A 22,966-nucleotide genomic window follows, 5' to 3' on the forward strand; every position below is an offset into this window, starting at 1 on the left:
GACAAGTACCTGGAGGTACCTGGAGGTACCTGGAGGGTGTTTTTTCCCCTTTTGCACTTGTTTGGTGACCCTTGTCACACCAGCTCACCACCATGGAATTGAATCGCGTGGTATTAGGACCAGAACGAGTTCCAATTTCTTGTTTCATACATTTTCAATCAAAACCCCAAAAGGCAGCATTCTTGGGGCTGTATTCAGGAGTACAAGAGATAAGGAGGAATACAAATGAATGTGTGATACATCTTACAAGACTAGGGTGTCTCATGTTTTCTCCAACACAATCCAAAGGTGACATGCGAATGGAGGAGTGATCAGGTGGGGCAGAGTCAAGACTTTTTCATCCAGAATTGAAATCCAAAATGGCCAGTATAACAACCTGCTGAGAACTGCAAGAAACACAATCAGCTGCAGATAATCAGCAACTAAAGATCATCTTTAACCCTGAAGACTGGGAGGTCTGAAACCTAGAAGCGTCTCCACAAGAGCTTTCATGCTTTGAACAATCCCATTTTAATTTCTTTACTTACATAACGCCTCTTGACTTGAGGTTGGAAAGACTTCCCACAGCAGTGAGGTTTATAGTCTAAATTAGGGACTGGGTAGAGAAGTCCTTTAATGGACATTTGCCACCTTTTGGTTACACAGGGTGGCCTTTACTTTGTCTATCATGATTCAGGTAGAAGAGTCTATGCATACTTTACACTACACCGAGTGAGTATGGCACACATGAATAGTATTTGTCAGCTCCTTGTGGGATGTTGTTTCAAAGCCTTGCAAGTCTGACTGTAAGGAAGGGCTTTCAGCAGTGTCTTAGAAGGAATACAGGTAAGCAGAATTCAGAATTTGTATTCACTTTGAGGTGTCTAAACTTCAGCCTTGCCTAACTGCCAAGAATATAAAATAAGGTTATTTAATAGACGATACTTTTTCCTTTACCATGTTGCTACAGTTTCCTTAGAGTCATTCTGAATTTCCTCCCTCCTAATTTTCTGGCATCACTGCTGCTTTTTTTTTTTTTTTTTTTTTTTTTTTTCTTAACTTCTCCAGAAATTTCTCACTTCACTATGTGGACTTTTCAAACACTAGCTGATTATTAGAGCATTACTGTTCTTCAGTTACTAAATAATCTACCCAGGCACTCCAGCCCTCTTCTGCTCATGCAGTAATCACTCAGGTTCCTCTCACTTTGTCCATTCTCCTGATAATAAATTGACATTATACAGCCCACACAGTCAGACTCCTCTGTGAAAATCAGTCCCTACTTGGGTGCCCTCATGGAAGCCTTTGAAAAGGCCACCTGCAAACATTAGGCTACGTTGTACCATCACAGCTTTCTGATCATGTCCAAATATCTGCCTTTGGGATAAATTCCCCTGCCCCTTCTCAAATATTTCATGCTCTCACCTAGACCTCAAAGTGTCTCTGCCTCCCACTATGTTATTCCCCTATGTCTTTGCTAGCACTGGCAAATCCTCCATCAGTACACATCTGATGTACACACTAATAGACTTTCTTTTTGCCTCAGATCAGTAATAAAGAACTTTAAAAAGACATTAAAAAAATATTTGTGGCCAAAGGCCCCATTAATTATATTTGCTGTACCCCACTAGGCACCTTCTTCTAACGCAGCTCATTCCCATTTATCACAAGCCCTTGTTTACAGCCTTTTTGCCAGTTTTCTGCCCTCAAGTCAGTGCTTCCTCTCCCAAAGAATCTGATTTTTTTTTTTTTTTAAATTAATGGCAGGATGTCTTTCTTTCCAAATGTTCTGGACATATAAACACAGATTTATGTATCAAGAAAGAAACAAAGGTTTAACCACACAGTGGAAATAAAAACAGCAACAATTTTATACAGGTACAATTTTATACTGATCAAAGGAGCAGACAGGCAGCATCACAACCAGGACAGCCAGGAGAAATTCAAGGGTCTGTGACCTGCAAAGGTCAGATGGAATGATTAAATGTGTCCCTAGTGCCTCCTCATGGATGCATGGAGCACATCCCTGCTGGTGGGCCAGTTCTAATGCTGCTCACACCACTCCTCCTAGGGGCAGCTCCTGACGGTGGGGGTGAGGGGCAACTCCAGCTGTTCCAGCTGATAAATAAGAATAAAACAAGACCTCGACTTTTCATCAGTCAGGCTTTTCTCCTGAATGCTGGCATCCAGCAATTAACGTTGCAGGTGCCTGCAGGAGTCAATCTGACATCATTCAAGATGCTCCCACTTGCCACCCAGGTTAAGTCTCTCCTGACAACAGGGATGAACCTCAAAGTGGTCATTGAGCACAGACTCATGAGACTCCTTACAAAGCAGGGATGAGAGTGCTACACAACATGAGGATGCTGTTGCCCTCACATGAGCAGTTGTATGCATCCTGAAAGGTGCAAGCCTGCCATGCACAACCTCTGGATCACCTCCATGCTAGAAGAGATGCCCACCCACTGTCATGGTGCATGCCCATAGCCAGGACTGTGTCTGTCTCCCAGCCCTCTCCCTTCTGTAGAAGGGTCAGAGAGATGGAGGCAGGTTGGGGGAGCTGTTTTTGTCAACAGTCAATAGCCAAAAGGTTGCCCTTGGCTCCCATCTTTATCACCCCATGATGGACCTGTTATGTGTCTGGATATGCATTCAGTGCTCAAAACCAGCTGCTCTTCTGCCTGGCACTCTCCTGCCATGTTTGGCACACTGTCCCTCAGCTCTTCTAGCACATTTTTTAGCAACCTTTGTCGCTGGCTATTGCTCAAACATAAAAATATAGCCAGGAAGAGGGACAAAACCTCTTTTTATAAGGGTTTGGCATGAAGCCAGAGACCCTGAAATCCACCTCCACAGCATGTTTAAGAAACAGGTGGCAATGCAAAAGTGACTTTGTCACAAGTTAAAACATATGATGCAGACTGGGAGGTTGACTGTGCAAACTTCCTCAGATCTGGAAAAGAAACAGGAAAACCACTTCAGCTTGAGAAAAGGATAAGGAGAGCTCTGGCAAGGTCTTAGCCTCTGCAGACAGCCTGATTAGGGAGATTTTGGAGAAGAGCAGAGACTTCTGACACTCTGCAAGACAGAAAAACTTGTGGAAGAAATGCTTAAAGTGTCACTGGCAGCAGCTGTTGTCTTTGCACAGGGAACAGCCAGGAACAGAGAGACACAGTGGACCCACTTCAGTGCTCTGGCAACCCCTTGAACCCAACTGCAAAGCCCAGTGAAGAGGCTGGTCTTGTCCCCCTCCTCTAAGAAAGGAGGAAGTGAGGGTTATGGAGGGACCACCCCCACACTCTAGGAGCATCACATGTGCCTGGCATGTGCCCCAGGGCTGCAGCTCCTCTCTGGTTTGCATGTGGACATGAGGTTGGGATTGTGTCTCAGACCTGAAAGGCATCAGTGAGCAGTTCAGCTGCTGATACATCAATGTTCACATGCAGCCCCGTGCCTCAGCCTGGCTCATAGATACCAGCTCAGAAGAGGGACAGTCAGCACAAAAGAGGGAGTACAAAACACAGGGTGAAGAGGAGAGGAAAAAAATTTGGCCAGTGCTACACACCCTGAGCTGTAATGGTGTGAAAATTTTTCAGATCAGAGGATCTAAGAAGGATGTGTGAAACCCTGAGCAAACCAATTCTCCCACCTTCCCCCAGCTCATCCCTCTCCAGATCTCACGCACATCCCCCTTTTATGAGGTTGTAGACAGCATCAAACCTGGGATATCCTTTAGTAAGATCAAGAAAAATCCTTTTCCTTTATTGCACATTATTCAGCTCCTGAGCCATCACAGTGTGGTCTTGCACAAAAGATGATCAGTTCAATATGCTGGGAGAGTGTAGGTTTTTTGCCTGTTTGACAACACTTCTTGGCCCCATGATGAGGAAAAGCCTGGATACACTGTGCAGCATTATCTTCTCAGTTTGCACTTGAACCCCACCTGAAGAACATCACTCCACACAGCCTTACAGCTCACCTACTCCCTACAGCCCAAGCTGAATAGGTGTGAGTGAAGTATGACTTACTAGGCACACGGTTGATAGCTTTCAGGGGTCTCAGGACACGGACAGTACGGATTGCAGATAAGTTAATGTTCTGGAGATCCAGAGAGTACTCCACCATCCTGCAGAAAAGGAGAGAGAGAAAAAAAGAAAATCTAAACCAATCCAAAATGTTGGTTTTAGCCACAAAGTCATCGTTTCTTCATTGAAGTGCTTCTGGAACTCATGGGATGAAGCCTGAATGATGAAGCTTCAGCAAAGCTGGAATGTCCAGGAGCTATCCAAAACCAGGACCAGAGCCCATGGCTCCTCTGGGAGAAAACTCAGCTTGTCCAGAGCAAGGCAGTGAGCAAGGAGAGCCTGCCACGTGGCTGCAGGCCAGGAGCTGTGATAACACTTACCTGCTGCAATCTGTCAGGAGGGGAAGGAGCTGCACGCAGATTCCCCATCAAGGAGCATGCACAGGGGGTGGACATTTCCCACAGGGCCAGGAGGAGGGGGGATGTGTATCTGAGTGTTACCTGCAGCATAGCAGGGTACCCCTCATGCTCCCCTCATCTCACAGTGCAGGATGAGGCCCCTGGAGGCAGTTTCAGGTAACCTGTTTTACCTCACATAAGAAGCAAACTCTACATGAAGCAGCAATGGCTTCAGTGAAGTGGGAAAGCTTCTCCCATAGCTGTGAATCGCTCCTTTTTGACACCAACCAAAAGTGGAAAAACCTAATTTTAGGACATATGCCAGACTTTAGCTCTCCTAACTCAACAGCATGCTCCCTAAATAACCTCAATGTGCAAATAGCTATGACTACAGCATTGGCCCAACATGCCTTAGCCTAGTGCTCCTGTCCTCACCCTGCATGGCAAATATTCAGTAGCTTGCTTGCCTCCTGAAAAGCATGGTGAGAAATTGGATTAGACTAGACTTTACCTGGCCAGCAATTTCCAACAGAGAATCTCAAAACATTTTGCATGTTTCAGTGAACATAGGTGCATGAGGCCTCCAGGAAGACATGGGCTATTGTCACCAGCTTCCCCAGGGTGACGCTGACGTGCAGAGGGCATCAAGAGGGTGACAAAGTTGGCAGGACAGAAACTGTTTCTCCTGAATCTCTTCTCAAATGTGAATAAAGAAGCTACAAAAAAGTTCCCTTTTCCTTGGTCTTTCAACATGCTCAAGAGACGGGGAGGGATCAGGGGACATGGCCATTTGCTCCTGCACAACTTTTTAAACAAAAAACTTCATAATTTATATAAAGACCTACAAGTCACTAGTCCAGTAACCTAAAGTTCAAAATCCCATGGCCCACAAGACATCAAGGAATAAATCAGAGAGCCTAAGGATGTTGAAAGGGAAATGGGGTACAGCCCATTTATAAGAAAAATCAGAGACAGGTCTTGAGCAAAATTTGAATGAAATGTACTGATCCTTCTATTGATCACCCTCTTCACTCAAAAGGACCTTGAAAAGGAAATGCCTAGTTATCTGTCTACACCTTTCAGAAAGGGGATTTGTCAGAGTGATAGATTTTCAAACACAATTGGGTAAACCTGTTGAAGTGTTGTGATTATTCTCTCTCATGCTCTCTTTTCTTTCTCTCCTTCATTCCTTTCACTCTGATCTCCCATGCACTTTTAGGGTAATTGCATGAAATAATTCTTTTCTCTGGAATGCAGTGGCATTCATTTACCTCCCTGGAGCTGTCACTTCCACATACAAAGAGTGCAGAAGGAGAGAGGATGTATTTCATGCAGATAATCAAAATATTCACACACGCAGCCCCAAAAAATGCAACCCAAAAAAAATCAGTCCAAACGAAGTAGCAATACTTAGATAGGCTACAGAAAGCATTAGTAACAGGCAGAGGCCTGGGATTCAGATTCAGTCAGATGAAGTTTGGGAAGTGGCTGTGAAAGGAAGAACTCACGTGGATAGAAATGCACAGACATGACTACAGGTCATCACACAAAGGACATACTAGCACAGTGCAAAGGGACTTGAGAAAGCACGGATCAACCTTGCTCCAAAAGTATAAAGTAAAATTTCCTCATCAGCATGTTGTTGTTTCAGAGTCAGGCAGACCCGATGAAATTTTGGAACTATGGTTACAGGCAAAGTACTGTATGGATGTAGCTGTATTGCTCCCAGGACATAGGTAAACATCTCTTCATAGCATAGAGACTGGACATGTAGAGGCAGACTCATGACTGAAGGAGTCCCTATGCTGCAGCCTGTTATAGGGGGTGGGTGTATGCACAGACGTATAAACATCTCCAAGCTTGAAGGAACTTTGTTTCCTCTCCTAAAAAAGCCATGTCCCCAAGAGCACTGAGCTGAGGCCAGACCATTGAAAGCAACAACAACAACAACAACAAAAAAACTGTTTTTGAGCAGTAGCAGAACAACATGAAACATATTCTGTCAGATGTAAATAAGAAAATAGCTCAAAAATACATCTCATTTCAAAAAGTGGTATTTTTTGAAATGCAAGCGACTGAATGAGAAGTCCTGAAGAACACTACAAACTTTACAGAAACAGCACTGGGTAATAGCACAGGCCTAGAGCTTAGATAAATCAGTGGACAGAGGTGACACCTTTTCTTAGATTCAGCCATGCAAAATTCATTTAAAAAGAGAAACACTGTTTACAAACTAGTCAAGTTTTGGCATTGCAATGGGAGTAACCTTAACAATGTGCATGAAACTGCCCTCTCCTACCTGGACTGACTTTCCCATCTATGTAGCACAGTTTGTGTGTCAATAGAAAATTAATAACTGTCAAAGTAGTGGGTGTGGGTCCTTTGAAAGCAAAATGAATGCTACCCTAGCTGCAATTGTAAAGATCAGAAAGCCAGGGAGCCAGCTTCCTGCAGCCCTTGGTGGCCACAGATTTGCTGCGATTATGTTCCAGTTTAGCTGGAAAAAAAAACCCTAAACCAGCTGAACAGTCAATCAATCTGCAAATGAAAATAGCAGGCTGTTCCCAAGGATGGGTCAGAGCAGGGCAACTGTTAAATTTTGCAGAGAGCAACTTCTAACAAAAATGAGCTCAGCCTTAGCAGGCCCCAGGGCTTCAGCTTGCTTAACAGACCCCTTCTGCCTATGGTTCTTCCTGAAGCCTCCTGGTCTTGGCAGTAACAACAGAGACACATTCAGGATGCTTAAATCCCTGAGGATGAGTTATGCCTATTGTAGCCATCACGCAAACCATATCCAAACCAACATGATTCCAGTGCACTTTTGCATTAGGGTTGCTCACTCTTGCCTTTTCATTTCTGGGGACAGCTTTAGCATCAGATTATGCTCATGCTTCTCTTTGCACAAAAGTAGCATGACAAGACCACAACAGACTGCAGGTGAGCAGGGTAAAATCAAACTCCACTGATTAACAGAAAAACAAAAACAAAAAACAAAACAAAACAAAAAAATAGTGTCTGTGTAGATAAAAACTATTGAGTCTAAATGTTTCCTCCTTGCTCTAATGAAATGGAATCTCCATGCATCTCTGTTGGAGTCTCTGGGCATCTGCAGCATTTCAGGGATTGCCAGCCCATCTGTTTTTGCTCTTATCTTTCTCCAGCCAGTCTTGCTCCCCACTGCCTGGAAACCCTGGACACTTCACTCCCTGTAGGTTTGGACTGTACCTGATCTCCTACTGCCACGAGAGGAGATGGTGACAGGCTGATGGAAAGTCAAAAGGGCTCCTCACAAGTGGTCAGCCAGAAACTGGCAGCAGATTTGTGTCAAGAGTTTTACGTTTTCCTAAGTCTGAGTCTCAAGATCTTGTGATGGTGAATTAGGTGCACAGTACTTATTTGCACTCTCAGGCAGGCACGTAACCTTCCATGACTGCATCTTTATCACACCAACAATCCAGGGAACCCTGTGTTTGCTGAGTGTTCATAAGCCAAAAGCAGGAAAACATGAAAGCTAGTACAAACCAATTTCCTCCTTGCTAAACTCCAGGAGCTTCCCAGGCTCCTCATCCTTGCTTTGTGGCAGCTCAGTGCCAAGCACAAGGATAGCCCCCAAGATCTGACCACCTTTCATCTAAGCTGACTCTTTCTTGGCTTCTTGAAGCACGTTTTGTTTATAAAAGCGTTAGTTTCTTTAAGTCCCAGGGGCACTTAGAGCTCGGGATATGGAAGAAAAGCCTGTCCTGGTTTCAAGATGCCCTTTCCCCTTACCGTGACAGGGCAGGAGGGAAGGCAGCTCCCCCAGGGGACACAACAGATCATTTCTGCCAGTGCTAAAGTATTTTGCGTCCTCTGGTGTGGGTGGGTGAGTGCAGGGGCAGGTTAGGAAGCTGGAACTATGCTAGATCAGAGAGAGAGTCCTGATCTGTGATGGAATTTGAGCACTGAGCTGTCAAGATAATTGAATTTATACAGTAATTTTTCTTCCCTCACTAGAGATTTTCTTCTTCAAAACTTTCCACGTGAAACTCTTGTAGAAGGAGAGGGGGCTGACAAATGCACAGTGCAGCTCAAGACTGATGCATGGCAGGAATGCTGACAGGATGGGAAATGGGACAAGGAGTCTTGGGTTTAGCACCATGAGGTCCATCCTGTAGAGACAAGGGGGACTCTTGGCAGGGAACACCTCTCTGCTTGAGCTCTGCCCCCCTTCCCCACTTGGAGGATATCCCAGCTCCTCCCTACCATCCCTTCTAACTCATACCTACCTTCAGCATTTTCACCTCTCAATTTTCCTCAGCTTCCAGGTTTTCTGTTTATTCCTCACCTTTTCTTCCTTAATCTTTTTCATTTTGATTCATGTATTTCATTTCCCTTACCAATTCTTTCTTCGCTCTTGCATCTTCCTCCTAATTACTTTTATCCCTTTTCTTGCCGATTTTCCTGCTGCCTCCTCCTACTTAGTCTGCCGTGCTGATAAACATTAGCCTATGCCCTGATAAGTCTGCCCAGCTGAACACACAAGAGATTTTGAGTTTAACAGAGATGAGGACAAGCTAGCATGGGGAACAAGCAAGCAATTTGTTAGGACATTGACCCTGTCGTCCAGAGAGCACTGGTTCGGTGTCTGTCCATCCCCTGCCAAGCCACTGGAGCAGACAGGGAGCACACTGGAACAAGAAGGGCATGCAAACCACCAGCATCACAAACCTTCACTGCCCATGAGAGCAGTGAAGGCAACAGCAGAAGAGTTTTGTCAGCTACAGCTTGGCACTTCTTTTGCTCCTCTGCACCTGTGAGCTTGAGAGTGGGCTTAGATCTGTCTTGGCACACTCCACATTGCCAGCAGCAATGAAACTCAGGAGAGAAGAGTGATCCTCGATGCCCAGCAACAGCAGAAATGCATGGTCAGCATGGCTCTCTGCCAGACTGACCAGCAGGTTGGAGTACTAAAAACTAAGATTATTTAGAATAGACATGGCAAGAATATAATAGCCAAGTAAGAAGCCCAGAAAATTAAGATTTTATCTTGTTGTACATGTAATCCAAGATAACAAATGTATGCAGAGTCTGGCTAGAAGCTTTCTCGCAATTATGTTCAATGAAATCCATGATTAAAACAGTTCAAACATTACCATTTACCTCTTCATATTTACATCTCCTTATACCTTTATTAAATACTTATTAACTTTCCTAATCTTAGCTACTTAACTTCTATTTGCTGAAAATTAGCAGCCAAAAACTAATATTTAAAGTATATTCTGGAAGCATTCGTGAAAAATACCGAGGCAGTATTTCCCTTATGACAAAAGCCAACATTCTTGTGTCAAATTCAAAAGCTGACTAATTCCCTTTCTCTGATAGGGTCATTCAATTGAAATCTAATTAACTGCATTCTAATCAACTCATATTTCTTTGTCAAACAAATTTGGGTTTGGCATTGAAGCCAGAAACTTCATGGCTCTGACTTCCTAGCTGTAATTTCAGGCTTGCTAGGAGTCCGTGCAAAATGAGGATTTTCCTGCCTGTTAACTTTTATTTAGTCTTTGCATCTTATGAGCACCTAGGATGTCTGAGGCAGGAGATTATTTGGTTGCTTTCTGCTCAGAATTCCTGCAGCTTCTCAGCTATGTCAGGAGCCTAAGCATAATATGTACCAAATACCATGACTGGATGAGACATAACATGTCTTCTGTCCACAAGAGTATGCTTTTCTGTCCTTGGTTCCTTGATTTGGCCAAATTCCACAAACTGGAACTTCTGCCACTTCAGAGATAAAAAATATGGGAGTCATAGGGAAAACATAAGACTAAGTCTGCCAGTTTTCTCTATCTGAATTTTTTAATCAGATATTGGCACCAAAAGATGAAGTATCTCCATTTACCAAGGTGTCCATCCCCCTGGATACAGGAGCCCCATGAGCCATCCCACAGCTCCAATTTACCACCTGCAGTCTGTGGGGTGAGGGTGGGAGACTGATTTCCCCTGAATCTTCCAACCTCCATAGTACACACCAGGATGAGAAGGATGTCTCACTGCCTCTGCTTTGTCTTCAAAGACTGCAGCCACAACGCAAAGCAGGAGCAAAGCTGCTCCTCTCACCAGACATTGCATAAGTCCCCTCAAATGGTCCCATAGATCCCTTCTGATATTAATGAGCCATTCACAATGAAAGGCAATTCTGAGCATCCAGTCTCTGATCCCCCCAGCCCCAGCCCTCTCTGGCCAGAGATGTAGCAGAGGGCAGGGGAATTGGAGGATGTGGCTTGCTGGGCTCCTTCCAGGGACTTTTGTAGCTGAATCTGTGCTGTGCAAAAAAGGGAGGGCAAGCAGAAAAATCCACTTGCTGGTGCCCGTGACAGCTGGGTTATCAGGGACCATCAGTGCTGGATCAACATCAAGGAGGCAGGAGGAAGAACACACAGCTGTACAGCCACTGCGTGGGGCACAAGTGGCATTCAGGAGAACTTCTGCGTGCCCTTGCTAAAACTGGATGTACCCTGGCTTGTACATAAGGAGAGCTGTAAGCAGGCAGGAACCTGTAAGGGATTAATCTAATCTCTCACAAGCCCATCTGGAGACAGCAGAATCAGAGCCAGGAGATCTGGACAAGACCTGCCTAGGTGCTGGGCAAGAGAGAAGGTCTACTGCTTCCACCCTGGGTCTACAGCTATAGGACACACTGTACCAGTTGAGAGAAAAATACAAAACACACTCTCCTTGTCATTTCAGGACTCCAGGGCTGCCAAGTGGGACCTATTTTTTAAGATTTCTTCACCGTGCCAGCCCTTTTGACCATATCTGGAGCCACATCCTTACTTCCCACACCAAAGGTCCCAGGGGATATGGCAGAAATTTAAAACTCTCTAGATACTCCCTTTTCCCTGCTCAGAGAGTTATGTTGCATTCCATGCCCCCATTCCCTTTGCTTGCTCACAGCTGCACAAACTTCCCTGTTGCACTGGGAAGAGGCAGGGGCTTCAGGCAGCACAGGGTACCAGCCCCATGGGGTGTGCTAAGCAGGCACAGCCCTTCAGGCACATCAGGGCTGTGGATTCCTCTTTTAAAAATGTTGTCTCTATGGATGCTCTGGCCCCCGACTGACTGAACCTCATATTTTGCTACATGGACAAGGGCTGCTCCATAGTGCAGTGGATACAGCACTCGAGAGCAGCTACCAGCAGTGAACCTGCTCCCAGCTCATTTGACATACGCTTGGAAGAGCAGCTCATGCAGGCATTTGCACACATTTTGCCCAGTTTGGTGCCTCCTGGGCACCAAAATGTACCCATGATAGATGGGGCTGAACTCTTTTCAACACCTACCATTGAAATGATGGAATAACATCATATGGGATGTGGTCAGACATTACACAGTAGACCTCTAAATTGCTCTGCAAACCACAGTGTACTCAGCTAAGTAGTGCTACTTATCTCTTTTAAAGTTAGAGCTCATCACGCTCCAAAAAGACAACTCTCTGCTGACATAATAGCTGAAAGACAGAAGGAAAAGAAAAATAAAATCCTTGCTGGTAAAACAAAGAATGAAAAAATTACATTTTTCTCACTTTTCAAAAAAAAGATAATTATTAGAAATCCTACAATTCTGTTAGTAGAAAAGTAAGACTTTTCTTCAGGGACTGATAGATCAATTTGTAATTACACAGTCAGCTCTGGAGCTATGATTCAAGTATTCTTTTTAAAAAAGAAATAATCTGCAACCATCCCCCCTCACCAGTATGGAACTTTTTGCTTTTTTTTTTGTTTGTTTTTTTGTTTTTTTGTTTTTTTGTTTTTGTTTTGCTTGCTTTTTTTTTTAAATTGCACTCCAAGCAAAAGCTTCCAGATCCTGTGAGACAGGTCCCTTGCCATCATAAATGTGATTGTTTCACACTCCTGAACACTCAGTTTTCTCTCCAAACTGCGTACGAAGAGAAAACATCACAGTTTCTTAATAGTTTCAGAGACATGATATGAAAAGACATAAGCAGGTTTTCACACAGTGATAAGAAAGCCAGAGGGACTTGCCAAGCTCAGATGACTGAAGATGAGCGACAGGGCCTCACTTTTGAAAACCAGGAGTCTGAACACAGGGCTCTGAGCTCTGTAATTCATTGCTTAGTAGAAAAAGAAAAAGAGGTAAAAAGGGTGTCTGCAGTTTGGTCCTGCAAACCTGCTGGTGTTGCTTTTTTTTTTCCTTTAAGCTAAGAATTTGTGTGGTAGGGAATTAGCTTTTAGGGAAGAAAAAAATCAGAGGCAATAATTGAGAACTACACATAACAAACACACATAGGGTATCACTGCCTCCTTGTTTTGATTCTTCTCTGGTGTGATTCATTTCGTTTTGATGACTCCTTTCATTTCAATATGGTGCATATCTATGGATAGTTTTACTAGGAGAAAGCAAATGAAATAATTAGTATCATTAAGGAGGAAAAAGTGAGCGCGTGTTGGGGGGGAGGGCTGTGATTCTGATATTTCTGTCTTGGTTAGGATGGTATTTAGCCTGCTGCTTGCTGGTTTCCATCTTTATCTGATCACTGCTTGAAACACCTAATTGCTGTATTTATTACAGTTTTATTTAACTTGCCATAATTTTACAGAAACTTTCATTTGGCATCGAAGATTAGCTAACTAGGATTTTCTGAGCATTCTGCTGTTTACGCTGCTGTTAATAAGTATTTAATGGCCTGAGATTTTAAAGTCATAACTATGCAAATGCTGGCCAGGTCCCTGAAGGACCGTAGTTAATTAAAAGCAAAGAGAAAGCAGAAGATTGGCAACACACTTACCCATCTTGCAAAATTAAGGCAAATCAGTGTGTTTCAGACTAAGCAGCATCTTTGTGGCATGGAAGGGCACTGTGAGGTGCCAATTTTGTTTCCCAGGGCTGGGTGGGAATTTGAGGCAGTGGTGCTGGTAACTCTCACCCTTCAGAAAGCTTCCAGCCTCCTTTCCTGGGCTGAAATGCAGGGAAATAACTCTGGGGCTGTGAGTGCAAACTGGTGGCTTCCAAGCAGGGAGAGAGTTGCTGGTTAGACATTCACACATTGAGGCTGGACAGCACTGGCAAGAACAGGGCTGGAAAAAAGGCTCAGATGGATTTGGGAAGCAGCATCACCTCAGGGTTTATATAAGAAAGGGTGCAATATCTAAGGAATTAGGGGAAGCAGAAATCAAGGATATCATATAACTGTCAGAGAGAGAAGGTGATACTACTACTAATCATCATCATCTCAGTTAACAGAAATACTTCCCAGCCAGGCTCCAAATGTGGAAGCTGAATAAAGCACTCCTGAAGAAGCAACTAGCCAAAAGGCAGAGGGGCAAGAAGAAATGTTCTCTTCAATCTAAAGGGCTACAGCTGTACAAAGGTGCTAGAAAACCCTCTTCAAAGGCTGCATATCTACTCAGAAAGGAAAGGATGCTTTAGAGAAGAAATTAAGATGTCACAGGACAGCTGTGCTGCCATAGTATAAGTGAAATTATATTAAAAAAGCAAACTAAAAATGTTTTCAAACCTCCAGAACCTATGATGATGTGTTTTGAAATGAATTCTTTTTCTTATAATGACATGCGACAGATACCAAACAATTTCTGAAGAAAATGGGCAAGAAATATTCACCTGGGAACATCTTTGTTTGATGAATGTATATATTCATCCATTAACATCTTTCAGTTCTTACCATCTTTTGATACTGTTTAACATCTTTGTTGGTGGCACAGACAGTGGAATTGAGTGCAATCTCAACAAGATCACTGATGACACCAAACTGTGTGAGGCAGTCAACACATTGGAGGGAAGGGATGCCATCCAGATGAACCTTGACAGGCTTGAGAGGTGGGCCCATGCCAACCTCATGAAGTTCAACAAAGCCAAGTGCAAGGTCCTGCATATGGGTACAGCTACAGGCTGGGTGAAGAATGGGTTGAGAACAGCCCTGAGGAAAAGGACTTGGGGGTGCTGGTTGATGAAAAGCTCAACATGAGCTGCCAATGTCTGCTTGCAGCCCAGAAAGCCAACCATACCCTGGGCTGCAGCAAAAGAAGTGTGGCCAGGATGTCAAGGGAGGTGATTCTCCCTCTCTAGTCTGCTCTCATGAGACCCCATCTGCAGTAACATGTCCAGCTCTGGTGTCCCCAACACAAGAAAGGCATAGACCTACTGGAGGAAGGAAAGCCATGATGATGATCAGTGAGCTGGAGCTCCTCTAGACAGAGACAGAATGAGAGAGTTTGGGTTGTTCAGCCTGGAGGAGAGAGGGCTCCTGGGAGACCTTGTAACAGCCTTCCAGTACCTCAAGTCACTACAGGAAGGACATTTTGCAGGGGCATGGAGTGATAAAACAAGGAGGAGCCATTTTAGACTGAAAGAGTGCAGATTTATATGAGATATTAGGAGTAAACTCTTTCCTGTGAGGGTGGTGAGACATTGGAAGAGGTTGGCCACAGAAAAGTTGTAGCTGCCCCCTCCCTGGAAGTGTTCAAGGCCAGGTTGGATGGGGCTTGGAGCAACCTGGTCTAGTGGGGGGAGGTGTCCCTGTCCATGGCAGGAGTGCTGGAACTTGATGATCTTTGAGGTCCCTTCCAACCCACACCATTCTATGATTCTATGAGCTGAGCTCCTCAGTGGCCCATCCTACCCAACAGGAAAAGGAGATAATGGAGTAATCTTCTAATGAAGTGCTGGCTTGGCCAGCACACTGAGCAGGAGACTTGCAGAACACAGGGTTACCCCTGGAGAAGCATAAATATTAAGCAGCATTTCATTAGAAGAACTAGTTTTTAGGGAACTGAGAGATAGAACAGCTAGGAGACTGTTAAATGAAAGACCAAACGGGAAAGTGATGAAATTAGGAAAAAAGTTAATTTGTATAGAGCCTCCATGTCTAGAATGAAACTAATCAAGACGCTAAAAGATGTAAAGAGGAGAAAAATGGTATCATCTGTACACCAGTGCCAGGGGCCTGAGTAATAAAAAGAATAGGAATTGTTCACTTTATGAGCATAAACAGCCTAAATAGCATTAAGAAAACCTGGTGGGAAGATCTGCATGAAAGGAATATTAAAATCAATGATTTTAGCCTAGCTAGGAAGACTCAAGTGGACAGAAAGGGAGGGGGAGTAGCACACACTGTCAGAATGGCATTTTCTAGTACAGAATCAGTGACAATTTCGAAGTGAATACTTATGGATTAATTTTCTGCTGTATAAAGCAGAGAATTCCTGCTGGTTAGAGAAGTGAGCTGACAGGAGCCTCATGAAATTCAGCAGACAAATGCAAGGTCCTGCACCTAATCCATGCAGGGAAGGCTGATGGCATACCAGTCTGCAGCAACAGGAGTGCTGCCAGCAGATGAGGGAAGGGATCACCCCCTTTACTTTTTCACTTGGTAGACTACATCTAGAATAGCACGTTCAGTTTTGGGCCTCCCAATACAAGAGATGTTGATAAACCAGAGAAAGTTCAGTGGAAGGTCACCAAGATGCTGAGGGGCTGGAGCATTTACCCTATGAAGCAAGGTTGGCAGATGGGAGCTTGTTCAACTGTACAGGAGATAATTTTGGAGGGATTCAACAGCAGCTCCTTGGTACCTATATGGAGATTAGTAAGGAGAGGAAGCCAGATTCTTCACAGTGGTGCCTGACAGGAGAACAAGACACAACAGACACAAAACCAAGCAGGGAAGGGAAGTTCAGACCAGCTACAGAGATAAATCAGGAGTGGGGCTGAGGCACAGAGAGTTGGTGCAGTCTCTGTTGGTTTTCAAGATTTGACTGGACAACTCTGAGCAACCTAAGTTGAGTTTGTTGTTGACCCTCCTTTGGACAAGAAGATTGGACTGTGTGGGAAGTGGCAAAAATGGTAAGACACTGATGAATTTTAACAGCAGCTGTGAGCCCCTAATCTCTCACAAACCATTGGAGCAGAACTGAACTTTGATAAGAAACAAGGACTGGATACCTCACCAGGTCCTTTCCAACCCAAACTATTTATGACCCTATGAATGTGATCCTATGTATTTCTAGCTCACACTAGAAAAGAGGCTGACAAGCTCTTTTGGTATTGGTCTGTAATTCATAGGAGAAAAACCCTGCACTTATCCATTTGCAAGAGTTGGACAACATGCATTAGGGACACCTAAATCTCCTTGCAGTTTCCCAGCATTTACAGTAATATGCCATCCCACTCAAAGAAAATTGCATTTAAGTATGGAAGATAAAAGGGTTGTCTAATAAATGCTTTATCTTTTTATCTTTTTCTTTTTTATTTTAATCATAGAACTTAAAGCTAGGACTACTTGATTACATATGTTATGTACAAATGAAGTAAGGACATCAGCAGTCCTAGATATGATTTCTTTAATTCATCAAGTATATTCGTGAAGTTGAAAGCACAAAGACACAGCCATGCATCAGACTGATCAGGATAAAGACTATAATTCATGAACTGTGTATGACAAACAAATGGTGGTCAGGAATATTTATCAGGTATCCAAGAAGCTTCAAGAGAGAGAAGATGAACTGGCGAGGTAGATAATTCGGCATAAGTGAAAGCAAAAGCAGCAATGCAATAGCAAGGGAGGGGAAGTTGGTACCAATGAATACAAATTAGGAGATGGAAATTGCAGAAAATTTGTTGGAGACTTGAACAAGCACATACAATGGTACGAGTTAATCACTGGAACAAGAAAACAAAATTGTCACGAACACTGTAAAAAGCCAGAAAACTTCAATTAAAAAAAGAAGTCCTGCGGGGAAGGCTGGATGATGTATGTGTACCATAGATGGTAATGAGCTAGTTTCAGCTCCAGCTGTGATCAAGTATTTTAGGTCATCCCTATCAAAATAGGGATATTCTAAGATAAGTAGGCTTGGGCAGTTTCTATCCAAGAGTTTTAAAACCAGAATGACCAAAAATGATCTAGACCAGTACTGATGTTTTTTGATGAGTGTCAGAAAGCTGGGAAAGCATCCAAGGGTCAGAGAAATTCTAAAGTTGTGCCAGTACTTTAGAAACACAGTGAACACAATAGGCTGACTGGACTGATGCTGATCACAGTACAGAAGTGAAATCATCAATATGCAGCTTTGATAGATTACAGATTAAAGGTGGATAATAAAATTAACCATCATCAACACAGGTTTAAAGAAAAACAGACATCATCAAACTAAGTGGCTCTTATTTCTTGTGTGATGACAAGTCTGGTTCACACAAGTAATTACACTGATATGGCTGGAATGATATGAAATCATCATGTCATACATTAGCAGGAGAAAAAATGGCTAAGTTATAAACTTCACATGCAACAGTAAAAAGGGACTCATCTGAGAGTAGAAGTACTTCTTTAATGCACGATTCTTACCATTCTGTTCTTTATTTATTTATCACAACCTGTCAGAAAATTTAAAAAGAAAAAATAAAAAAGAAAAATACTTATGGATTTTGCAGCTGAAGCATATTTTTAGGAGAACTGAAAAGAAATGAAGAAGACAAGTCAGTGCTATAGAACAGCATGAACTGCTTTGGAAATGCAAATAATATGTATTCCAGTATGAACAAATGGAATAGCATACATCTGGGAACAAAGTTTGCTGTTCCTACTAATAGGAAGGGATTTTCTCATTTCAGAAGAAGGGATTGAGAGGAAAATAGTCCCAGTCACCAAGCTTGGAGCCAATAGAGAAAGCAGCTCAGTGAACTGACAAGAGAGGATGCTGTGATTGATTAAAATGAGCTATGGCAATGCTTGGCTGCAGGAACTAGGGAATTTCAAGGTGAAAAAGAGAGACAGTATTACTACTGAAGCATCTATGCAGAGTCCTGTGTCTGATGTCTACAACTTTTAAAAAATGTTAAAAAACACTGCAAGTGTATCTTAAAATGCCAAAATATACCACTCATTCCTCTCTTCAAAGGCAAGGTCAGGATGGGGTTTGACCACAGCTTATGAGATATACTTAGCAAGTTGTAGTGTGATAATGGAGTGAGGTAAAGATGAGGCATTCTCTGAAAGATATATGAGCCCCTCCTCAACCATTGGACTTCAAAACAGAAAGTCACTACTAGAAAGTAGTTAAGGGAAAATTTTGGACACGTTTTTGGCACACACTGGTAATCACAGTCATCTCCCCAGCCATGAACTGAAGCCTTCTACCCCTTAACCTACCTACCTACCTATTTACACAAGTAAACTTTATACCAGAACATGCTGACAGGATGCCACTGAAGAGGTCAGACAGACAAAATTCTCACCACAGATTGCTAATTACAACACTTGGCTCAAGAGAGGCAGAACAACCACTCCTCTAGTGAAATTAATGCCCAAAAGCCCACAAAAGTTGCATGAATTCACTCCCTGCATGGGGACCCTCAGGAAAGACTCGTGTAAAGGGAGCATCATCCTTCCCAGAGGGACAGTGGCATCATCTCCAACCACATGAACACAATTGCCTCATAGCATAGAATGAGCAGGAGAAATTGCTCACTTTTTTTAACTAGAGAACTGGATTCAAAAGTTGATGAGTGCTAATCCAGAAATAAGTGACTCTTCTTTTAAATTCACACATGTATACACACTGGATGACATTTTCAATACGATTCAATACGATTGGTGTTCACATTTCAATACATTACTGTTCAACTTCTAAAAGATAGTAGGCTCCCAACTTGAGGAAGCTCCTCTCTGAAGCTATCTCAGATCAAGCTCTCCAAATGCACCCATCATTGCCAGAAAGCAACCATGACAGACAAGACCTAATCGCAAACACAGGGGAAGTGGTAGTGCCACCAGGACAGCTGGTGATGAGCACACTTTGCTTGAAATGTCTGGGATCCTGCAACCTTCCTGTCACCAGTGAGCAGTTGGGAACTGGAGCATTGGCAAGCTGAGTCTGCAACCCCAGCTGCCTGTGTGCTCAAGGACATCAGCATTCTTCAACCCAAACTCCCTCCCTCAATTTTAGGAACTCCAAGGGGAACAACATAGGAGGTTGGTAACTTAGGAGTGTTGTTCTGTTTTTTTCTAATCCTTTCTGAAAAAAAAAACCCAAAAATGTGATGAACATGGTTGGGAGATGGAGTGTGTGAGAGAGGAGAAAGTTCTGGTGATGTCAGCTCATATTGCCATGGAAACTGAACATTTTTAGTGACAATGGAGTCTTCCTCCTTGAGCTGCTCAGTTGCGTGGGGAGCAAGGGCAAGAAGGGCAGGGGCACACGAGGCACATTTCCATTCAGATGACTAAAACTATGGATTCTGGCTTTCCAAGGAAGTGAGGAGAAGACTACAAATGGATGCCTGAATACATGGTTTATGTAACAAAAACACTATCTTGGGCAATAGCAGCAAATAGTTATTATGCTCTCTGATAAAACATTCTGTCGTGCTGCCAGCCAGATGGAGGTATCTCAGCTGCCCAGGAACACCCAACAATACAGAACTTTGCCTGCGTTTTGTTATTCCATGCTACAATTTTCCAACCTTTGCTGCCTGGCTGGTGTTTATTTGGGAAGGCTGAAGAGAAGAAAAGGCAATGGGAAGAGCAGTCCTTATTCTTGCAATTGAGAGGAGTTGCACATCTTGTAAACAATGCATTACTTGCCAACATCATGGATGCTTTATTGAGAAATAAATTTATGACCTGCCTTGCAGGCAATGGGAGTCCAGAACCATGAAAAAGAGAAACCCTTTAGATAACACTAATTAGCCTCTGATCAGTATCTAATTCACAGGCATGAAGAAAACATGCTAACGCAGGATGTCTTGTCTTAGTCAGAAGGCTAAGGCAATATACGGACCCAGAGTAAGCTGAAGCCATCCCTGATCCAGGTGTGGGACCTAGTAGGATAAAGCTTAGGGCTTAAATTTGAGGTTAAATAAAAGCCTACAGCCTGTATGTAAGGGTAAGTTTAAGCCTTGGATTTGATTTAAGCAGTGCAGACAATTTTCATGAATTTCAAAGAAAAATGAATTAATAACCACAAGCTCTTATAACTCAAAATACATTATATAGTCATTAGTTCTATATAACAAAATAGAAAAATCTTTCTTTAGCAGAAGTCTTTTGAGATCAGATATTCTAATGAGATTACTATCATTTCAGCCTGACACCTCATGAGAACAATTGTATAGAAATCACGAAACAGATTTCTTTCAGTTTTGGATCTGAAATGAAGAAACCTCCACACTGATTATTTTATATCTTAGGAGTTGATTCTAAGTCTCCTAGGCATTGAAAGGAGTTCAGATATGAGATTTTTTTCCTACTACTGCTATCAGATGCACAAAAGACTCTGTTTTTACTCAAATTTCTGCCAGCAGTGGCAACAGAGGGAAACATGCAAATGAGGTTTACTCCCTTCTCATCTAGGTAGCATGAATCCATGAATTCCATTCCATTTCTGCATGGAATAAGCAATTGAGGCCACCCTCTTCCATTTAGCAGTGCCCCATTGATTTCTTCATCTCTCCATACAGAACCACTCAAATACCATACTTGCAAGGTACAACAGGCAGAGGAAGACTCCCTGTTCCCAAGCCTTTTACCCTACACAACAGTGATCCTGTGCCAAATCTGGAGAAGAACCTTCTTTCCAGCATAATGTAGCACTTCACCCACACGAAGGAGCATCGTGGGCTGCAAGGTCCCTCTTTCAAACACACCTGTTCTTTCTTTTCCTCCCCAAAGGCTGCTGTGATGGGGTCTTGCTTTCCTTGCATCCAGTCACCAGTAATTTTGCCACCAGGAGCTCAGGTGAGAACATGCAATGATCTGGCTTTTCTCACCACCGCGCATCACATGCCTTAACTTAGCCTTCTGGTCCCCACACAGGGCCACTTTAAATCAGATGCTGATCACAGCAGGCTCAGCCACAAGAAGGGTCTTTCCATCTCATGCATGTTGTGTTAATTTAGAAAAAGCTCCAGCTTTCATCTGCCTGTCCTCCTTTCATGCACAAGCAGGCTGAGAGTTGCTCTTCAAACTTTTACAACTGAAATTACTTTGAAAATCTCAGAGGGAATGACTTCGGAGTCTTGCTATAGAAGAACTGTGTCAAAAGCAAATATAAAGTCAATGCTGCTCCACACTGCATGGGAAAACTCTGCAATACGAGCTCACTCACTGCTGGCTCAGTCAGTAAAATGTGAGTATTCCAGGTGAGTATTAATGCAAATAATTCCTTTATTGGAGAAGGAAGAGGAAAGTGGGGGTTTCTCTCTGAAAAAACATTCACACTTCTTTGCTGTAAGAACAGCAATATTACATCATTTGTTTTCTTACCTTTTTTTTTTTTTTTAACTGTTATTATATTACCAGGCAATCTAATTGAAAATAGACAAATTAAAAAAAATGTACATGCCTATTGGTAGCAGAGACAGCCATTTTCCTGGGTTATAATAGGCAAATCCTGGTAGGCTTTCCACTTCATACATGCAGAGGTGAAATGAGAGCTTCACCATAGCAACTTTGTAGTAAAAAACACTGAAATGTCAACTTGTACCAATAATGCCCTGGGTAAAGCCAGTGCAATAGGAAGACAAAAGCCCAGAGTTACAAAAATTACACTCCTACCTTTGAAACACTGCTGCTGGAAATGGAGAAGCAAGCTTTGTTTTGGTAAAGGTTACACATCTCTTCCACTCAGACATTAATAATAATAATAGTAATAATAATAATGATAATAATAATATTTCTGGGTTAGCTGTTCTAACACCCTCTACTGAAGCTGTGTGAGATAGATGGTTGAACATTAGCCAGGGAGCTAAGCTATCTTGTCTACTGCTTCTTCCACAGACTACTAACCCCAGCAGGTCTGATTCCAGTTTGACATATGTACTGGAGTAGTGCCAGAGTGGAAACTTTCCCCTCAGTTACATTGTTTCTGTTTCATGCAAGACTCCAGCAAACACAGAACAAATAAACCCAGAAATTATTGACCTACCCAGCCATGACAATGAAGAAATCCAGGCGGTTCCAAGTATCACCAAGGTAACACTTCTTGCCAAAGATCCCCAAGGCCACCATCTTTAAGACCATTTCCATGGCAAAGAAGATGAAGATGAAATCATCAAATACCTGCCAATCAGAAACCAAAGAGCATGTTTAATAAGCTTTGTCTTTGAAATGCAGAATGTGAGATAAATACAAATTCCAATACTTCTGAAAATGAGTTAGAGGCAGGGCCAGAAAAGCTTCTTCCGTGCATCCGTGTCATCAAAGATTCCTGCTGCTCAAGTAAGCAAGGGGCTTTTATAGTTATTTTTCCCCACAGGTGAAGTAATTGATGTAGACTCAGAGACTTCTAACATAGATTTGGAAGGCAGTGTTGGCTCAGCACCAACAGATCCAAACCTATCCAGGGTTAATACCATCCTTCCAGGGACTCCCAGCAGGAATTTTTCCTCACCCCATAGCAACTGGTTCAGCTAAGAGCATAATGCAGCTTCATGCATGGCTTGAACAGCACATACCAGTCACAGATGGAGACTTCAGATATCCGAATGTCACAGCCTCGCCTATACTATACGTGACAACTTTTTTCTGTGTCACCTTCTCTGTGGGGT

The 22,966-nt window shown here is 43.0% G+C and overlaps 1 protein-coding gene across 1 annotated transcript in view; it reads right to left on the reverse strand.

The window, feature by feature from the left end:
* CACNA1I (calcium voltage-gated channel subunit alpha1 I) overlaps nt 1–22,966 on the reverse strand; it is a 158,713-nt gene that overhangs the window by 65,460 nt on the left and 70,287 nt on the right. Inside the window, exons 3-4 of the mRNA XM_030447826.1 lie at nt 22,345–22,478; nt 4,008–4,105 (exon numbers count right to left, since the gene is read on the reverse strand). Of these exons, the coding sequence (XP_030303686.1) occupies nt 4,008–4,105; nt 22,345–22,478 (232 nt within the window). The remainder of the gene's footprint in view (nt 1–4,007; nt 4,106–22,344; nt 22,479–22,966) is intronic.

This window comes from Calypte anna, chromosome 1 (genome assembly GCF_003957555.1).
Source record: "Calypte anna isolate BGI_N300 chromosome 1, bCalAnn1_v1.p, whole genome shotgun sequence".
NCBI lineage: Eukaryota > Metazoa > Chordata > Aves > Apodiformes > Trochilidae > Calypte > Calypte anna.